The sequence below is a fragment of the Mus pahari genome, chromosome 8, assembly GCF_900095145.1.
Source record: "Mus pahari chromosome 8, PAHARI_EIJ_v1.1, whole genome shotgun sequence".
Lineage (NCBI taxonomy): Eukaryota > Metazoa > Chordata > Mammalia > Rodentia > Muridae > Mus > Mus pahari.
Window position 1 is genome coordinate 57777943 of NC_034597.1, and position 7500 is coordinate 57785442.

At 50.2% G+C, this 7500-nt stretch overlaps 1 protein-coding gene across 2 annotated transcripts in view; it reads right to left on the reverse strand.

Annotated features, from left to right (window-relative positions):
* Positions 1-7500, reverse strand: part of Dpysl2 (dihydropyrimidinase like 2) — a 100531-nt gene that overhangs the window by 18358 nt on the left and 74673 nt on the right. For both annotated transcript variants that reach the window (XM_021204181.2, XM_021204182.2), the window contains exons 5-8: positions 6502-6563; positions 5949-6029; positions 5355-5423; positions 899-1019 (exon numbers count right to left, since the gene is read on the reverse strand). In XM_021204181.2, the coding sequence (XP_021059840.1) occupies positions 899-1019; positions 5355-5423; positions 5949-6029; positions 6502-6563 (333 nt within the window). The remainder of the gene's footprint in view (positions 1-898; positions 1020-5354; positions 5424-5948; positions 6030-6501; positions 6564-7500) is intronic.

The following is a 7500-nucleotide window of genomic DNA, read 5'->3' on the forward strand; positions in this document are numbered from 1 at the left end:
CAGAGGCAGAGGCAGAGGCAGAGGCAGAGGCAGAGGCAGAGGCAGAGGCAGAGGCAGAGGCAGAGGCAGAGGCAGAGAGAGGCAGAGACACCAGTGAGCATGAGAGACAAGCAGATAAATGGAGACACACAAGATGGAAAGATACACACGCAGGTTGTGGAGACAAGAAGAAAGATAGGAATCCCCTTGCAATGTTCACTTCAGATCATGCTAAAGTTCCCATCAAGGTCAATGCTATGGTGTCCGGCTCTACATGCTGTGCTGATGCCTAAGCATAAAAGCGCACAGTGTGATTAGCCAAACTGGTTTGGTGCAGCAGGTGGCAATGAAGCTGCTTATGTATAATGAATAAGATGCACCACAGAACATCCCTGAGGGAAAGTGCTGGAAGCGACACTTAGTGAATTAGTTTCCAAGAACCTGTCTCAGGAGAACCAGCTTCCCTCAGTATACAACCACAGTATACTGGCAATGAGTAATTTGAGGTGAATAAACATATGTGTCCCACACCAGCTTCTGACTGACCCCCGGCAGAAATCCCCGCCCAAGATGGAAGGAAGACACACTTTGCACAATAACATTCCCCAGAGGGGTTCTGTCACCAGTGAAAAGTGATGTAACCTATGTAGTGTAACTAGTTTGTAAAATCAACTTATATAGAGAGGAGGACACCTGCTCACGTGGCCTCGGCTTTAAATAAATACGAACAAGGCCAGGGCCACGGAACAAAGGGAGGAAACTAGAGCTGCCCGCTCTGCTGGGCTGCAATTAGGTTAATGCTGGAACATGATCAAAGTGGCCCAGTTGGCAAGAGGGTCGGAAAAAGAGCCTCCTGCGGGAGCCACGCCGCCTTCCCTCCACCTGCCCACCGGGTGTGCGAAAGGCCCACGAGGCTCACCCTTCTTCCGTGCCTGAGCGATGACTTCAGCCGCACTCCTGCTCATCACTTTGGTGACATACAGGGGGCAGTTGGTCTGATTGGCAATGGTGATGGACCGGTTCACAGCTTCAGCCTCGACCTATGGGAGGGCAGATACGCATGAAAACCCCCATCCTCATGCCCATCTTTGTCCTTATTCACCAACAGAGACAGATGGATTCCCAAAGCTCTTTCCTAAGGGGCACCCAGGACAAAGATCCACAGGCTCCACCTAGACCCACAGTCTACTAACTCTGCACTAGAACCCTGCCAAGTGGGTTGTAACCACCCTGGGTGAATATCGGCAGGAAACAACACAGAATGAAGATAACTTATGTCACTCCCTTTAGTTATCAAAGTACTGAAACAACGGCCTCTAAGAAATTATAGAGTTTTCTGAGGAGAAATTTCACAGTGGGAGAAGGAAAAAGCCTGAAGCTGGGTGCCTGCCAGAGGAGAGACGTGTCTCCAGGAAAGATGGTTCACACAGTTCTGAGTACACAGAACACCTTCCAGGACAGCAGAGGCCAAGGCAGCAATGGGTGGGAGGGACCACACCATGACGTGGACTGTTTGGCTAAGCATGCTTCGTGCCCTCTTTCTAAAAAGCTCTTATTATTTCGTCCTTTTTAACAACGTGTCTGCCTGTGGGTGGGTCTGTGCGCATGCGTGCTGGTGCCCATGGAGATCAGAGGCACTGACTAGTCCCAGAGATAGAGGTACAGACAGACAGTTGTGAGCTGCCTGACGTAGATGCTGAGAACCAAACCTGGGTCCTTTGCAAGAGCAGTTGTGAGCGTTCCTGCACTCTTAGCTACTGAGCCACATCTCCAAGCCATTAAATTTCCAGGCTGGCCAGGGACTCCTGATCCTGCTTCCTCATCTTTTCATCACGGCCCACCAAGTGTACCACCGTGACCAGCAGCCTACTAGTAAAACCTAATCTTTATGTCAGGACTGAGGATGGGCTCAGGAAGACGCTGGATCTCGGTTCCTCTTCCTGCTGTAACTACACTGAACCAGTCTCCTTTCTCCACAGTTCGCTGCTGCTCGTTTTTTTCTAGCCTGTGGATGATCAAGCCATGCTTGTCAGGGCTGCCAGGGCCCAGTCTTCTTAGGGGTAAAGACTCTGGTAACAAGTTCACTTGCTCACATTTAAGAATCCCCGGATCCCGGCTGATCTCAATGTGGATATTCATTCTGCTCTCATGATCCAGAGTGAAGACATTCAGTGTTTGTGACTCCAGAGACGAGTCAGCCAGATACTTGTGAGCCAAGCCAACATCACCCACAAAACAAAACAAGCTTCATAAGTCTCGGGAATGGACTCGGGCTGTACCATGTCCCCCAAGAGTATGTCTGGCCAGCCACAGCCTGGTACAACGTTCAGCGCAGATGAAGAACTACGCAAAGAGAACATCTGGCTCTTTATATATGATCCTCGGGGAATGGAAATTCAGATTCCGCGTCACGTCTACACAACCAGGAAAACTGCCTCGTTAGGGAGGTACATCTAATGGACAGCAACGTGGGTTCGTCATAACAGAAGAAACGGATTCAAACGGGATCCCAAAAGGTCACTGCCAAGTCCTAAGAAAACGCTGTGGTGTAAATTCTTAAAGGTAAGAAGGGGGATCGTCTGACTCTTTCTCTACCTACCGTACTACCCCACTCCCAACCTCCCTAAACAGAGGGTCAAAACATAAATGGCTTCATCTTGTTAATGTAACTTTAAAAGCCAGGCAGTCACTTTTCAGAGGAGATAGCTGCACTCCTCCAGTTAGTTGCCTTGGCTAGTCCAGTTTCCACCGGAGCACGGCAGGGCTGGGGTCTGTGGCTGCTCTCCGTGCTTGTCCCAGTGAGGGAGACCCAGGTCTTCATTCACTCTCAGCCTCTGGACATCAACTATGTGAGGAGTCTACGAATCTTACAGGAAAACAACCATCTCTCAGAAAACACTCACCAAATACTCAAATGTTTCCCATTCCAGGGATAGCTGAAGGGTGCCTCCCTCCTGCTCCCTGCCCTCCCTCCCCTCCCTGAAGTCTCCTTTGGGGCTGTCAGCTCAGAAGTCTCTGAAGTGTGAATGAAAAGGACTCCAAGATGCTCAACACTTCACAGGGATGTCAGACACAAGCCCTGCTGACTTCCCAGCCCAGACCCTTGACAAAAGGACAGACACGCTATAAATAAAGTCTGGGAGCTACAGGCCTGTCCTCAGTAAAGCAGGGTGTGCAGGGCCTCTAATTAAGAAGCCAAGTGGGACTGGCTGCCACTAAGACTCCCAAGGAAGACTCGATGTCCCAGGGGGTCTGTCTGGATTTGCATACACACTGTGAATGGAATTCAGGCTCCATCTGGCTCCACAGAGTGGCCTGAAATTGGACAGGGGCCAAACTAAAAAAAAAAAAAAAAAAAAAAAAAGCTAGCTCTCTGGAAGAAGAGAGTATTTAAACCTTGCTCTCCACTCTCCAGCTAGAACAGTCCAGCCTCTGATACACAACAAACACTGCTGTATGTGTGTTGAGCCCTGATCAAAACCTCTTTAAATCTTGTAGGAAGGGTGTAATCGCTTAAAAATAAAACTTCTTCTCATTACAGAGATCTTGAACACCTGGGAGGTTGTCTATATGATTTTATACATGGAGCAGAACAAACACCACAGGGAAATGACCTATCCAAGGATCCATAGCAGAGTCCAGACAATCTCTGGGCAAGTTCCTCCCGCCTTGGCAACCACACGCCTCGGTGATATATCCTGTGAGGCCCAGCTGGAAAGGCCTTCTGTCTGTGGTGGCTTTGCTGTACAGATCTGCTTTGGCCTCAGGCTCTTAACAGCTGCCTTTTGCTAGTAGTAAGTCACATTCTGGCCTTACACATATACTTCCTGTCTGCCACTTTGTCACCAGCTCATTGAAAGTCTCAGAGAATACCATCCCTGCTTGCCCCGCTGCCACATATGGCCAGGCACTGCGGTAGTCAGAACATGTGCTTCTCACAAGGACCACCTCAGACAGGTGGTCCCCAGAATCCGGCATTCCTACCGGTCTCGCTTTGCCCAGCTTCTTAGCGGAACACCTGGGGAAATCCTACTGAGCTGCGCACACCGTAGACTGTGAAGAGCGGCATACAGTGGCAGGAAGCTGGCGGCCCTGCACAGTTCAAACCAAGCTGGCCATCGCGGTGCTACAGATGGATGAGATCCTGACACTACACAAAGTTAAATCATTAGTGTTGTCTCCTGTGTGCTGGGGGGTTTCTTCCGAAGTGGGCTGTACGGCCAAGTCCATTCAGAATGGTTCCATGTTTGATTCTCTGTGGCGCCCCCCTCAAGAGTTTAAAACACAAAAGACTCAGCTTGACAGACCCATCATCAGGAAGAATAGCAATGGTGAAGGGCTTGGAATCTTGGCTATTATTCTTCCTTCCTTCCTTCCTGCCTGCCTGCCTGCCTGCCTGCCTCCATTCCTCCATCCCTCCCACCCATAGGACTGACCTGGGGCGAAATTACTCAAGAGCCTTATGAAACTCAGTGCCTGGCGTAAGTTAGGCTCCTCCCATCATGGTATGCTCCTAAGCCCCGCTGAACCTCAAGATGTCTAGAACCGGTCACTCCACACTCTAATTCTGTGAGACAATGGCCGAAGAGAAGACCCTAGGCTGAGCCACATACAAATGGGTGTAACTTTTCTGCTTAAAGGGTCAACCAGAACAGTGGGTCCCTGAGAGCTATCTCCTGATAGACACGTGGGCACTGTTTCCACACTTTGTTCTGCCAAGCTCTAGGATCTGGTGGCCCCATCTCCTTCACAGGTCACTTACCAAACATCCCCCTCTGACCTGATTTTGGAAGGGACACCTGAGCCTCCATCCGCCCAGGTCCCTGAGGGTCTCCCCTTGCCTGCAATCTTTACAGTCTAGAATGTTCCTTGCAGAATTCCTCCATCCTCCTCTCCCCTCAGAGCGACTGCCATTCTACAGACCTTTACCTCTACTGAAGGACCAGCCTCTGAAAAGCAGGTACGATTAAAACTGTCGTGGTGGAAACCCTGACTCCCAAACCATGACACCTGCAGCCTTCTGACTTACAAGCTCCATGGTCCAGTGTGGTAGCCTTGTGCTTCTCAGCCTGGGCTAATCCTGCTTATGGTTTCCAATGGATCTGTCCACCAGGCCCTACTAAGTGTCCTGCACACAGCAATGACTCATCATGTGCGTTTTAGAGGTGTAAAGGAGCTCTGTGGTTCCATCCTATGTCTGGGGGACTGGCGGTACTGCTAATGGGTACGCATATGCGTGCACATGCACACACATTTCTTTGAAAGACCAGAGCACATCCAAAAAGCTCCACTTTCAACAGGTACGGGGGTGGAGAAGAGGCCCTGCACAGAATCTACGAGACATCAAGTCACGCATCCCAGTCCCAGATATTTACCTCCTCGGGCCGGCTCAGCACGTGTCCCTCGGGGCCTGTGATGCCCAGATCCAGGATCCTCTGCTGTTCCTGTAATGTGTATAGAAAGCCAAGTGGTCAGAGAAGGTGGCTTTTAGGTGGCTGATGCCAAGAGACCTGGGCAAAAAAGCTCCCCAGCAAGAAGTTCAGTGGGTCCTGCTGGAGACCCAGTGTCATGCCAGACTTCAGAAAGAGTGTCACTATACTAACCCCAATCGCATTTGAGCAGGACAGACTCTAGAGCCCCTAAATATGTTCAGCATCCCCAGGGAAGCTGGCATCCAAGCCACTCTTGGCCCACAGCACAGTAATATGATGGTATCCAAGTGTGACTAGGGTGTTCCTCGACTCCATCCAGAACAGCTACACTACAGTGCCAAGAGAAGGGGCCTTTCTATAATGGAAACCAGCAATATGCCTTACCAAACACTAGCAGAAGCTCACCGGAAGTGCCCTCATACCAGACCAGAAGGCCCTCTGGATTTCCACACTGGTGGTCCCGCTTCAAAAGCTGTCCTACACTCTTGAGCTTGCTTTCCAGGAGATGAAGAAAATGTGAAAGGAAGGATCCCTTACCTCTGCAATGATGTCACCATTCTCTGCATGGACTTGAGCTATGGCACCGATATCCCGGATCACACTCAGCACTTCATAGATCTGAGGAAGAAGGGAACCAACTCAGAGACCTGAACCTGCATCTTTCTGGTCTAAGGAAATCCCCTGGGTTGAAATGGCACCTAGGCTGCTCTGACAGGCTTGGCTTGGCAATAGGCTCAAGGGGACTGCCTTCTGGCCACTCTGAGACTCAGAGAGGCAGCCCAACCAAAAGGACGGGAGTGAGGTGTGAAATGCAGGGGATGACACCCAGCTCTGCACCACGTGTGACCAAGGCTCTCAGCCCTACCACTAGGCCACGCAGTATCCTGATTAGAGGTGACGGTTTGATGGGAAAGTCTGGAAGGGCAAGACCCCATCAAAGGCTAACTTCATTAAACTCCAAGCCTGACATCCATATCCCATCAAGCTATGAGTGATCTATATACCCACGGAAGAATGTTTCCCCAGATGGCAGCCATAACCAAACTAAACGGAACGTCAGGAACCTACTCATAAAACTTGGCTTTCTTACCTGGGAATCCGTCAGCTGGAATCGATCTTTGAAAGCCATGTACACGAGGAAGGAGTTTACCCCTGGTGACAGACAAAGAAGAGAGGCCGCCATGTGACTTTCAATACATAACCCCAAAGCAAACAGTCTGTTCATACCTGTGTGTGGGCCTGTGTGCATCTGTGCAAGGGAGCGGGTGTTGAGGGGGGCAAAAGAAGAGAGAAGGAGATGGAGACCTTGAGGACAACGGCACAGCCACATGCCTGTCACCCCAGCTACAGAAGCAGGAGGATCACATGTTCAAGGCCCGTCTGAGCTACAGGGTGAGTTCAAGGCCTTGTAAAGCTTAAAGAGACCCTGTCTCAGAAAACACAAACTAGAAAGCGCTGAATACAGCGCCCAGCGTAGAGTGCTTGCCTGGCATGATGAAGTCCTGGATTTAATCTTCAGCACCACAGAATGAAAGAGGAAATGCATGACAGAGACAGACAGACAGACAGACAGACAGACAGACAGACAGACAGACAGACAGACAGAATGACAAAGCAAATGGGAAGCTAGGACCAGGGTTTCTGGAAATTGCTTTTGCAGTTTTGATTTCCCTGTTTGGGAACTTCACAGGTCTATCAAAATTAAAAACTTGCAGTCTGTAGCTACATAACACTACAGACTCCTGTCTGTAGTAACATAACTCACAACAATCAGAAGGTGGAAGCCCCACCCCCACCAGCCAGTGAGCATCAGTGGATGAGCAGACAGACCAAACAGTCTCTGTGTAAGCTGGAACACCATTCAGTCTTACAAAGGACATTTGGCTGCATGGGACAATGGGGGCAGACACAGAAGCCATCCTGCTGAGTGAATACATCAGTCCCGAAAGACGAGTGCTGAAAAACCCCATGGGCGGGAGGGACATGGGGGTCAGTGTCACAGAGAGAGGGTAGGATGGGGATATCTGGGCTGGAGGAAGGGGAAGGAGCAATTATGGAGATGGATCCTCATTTTAGCAAGGTGAAGCAT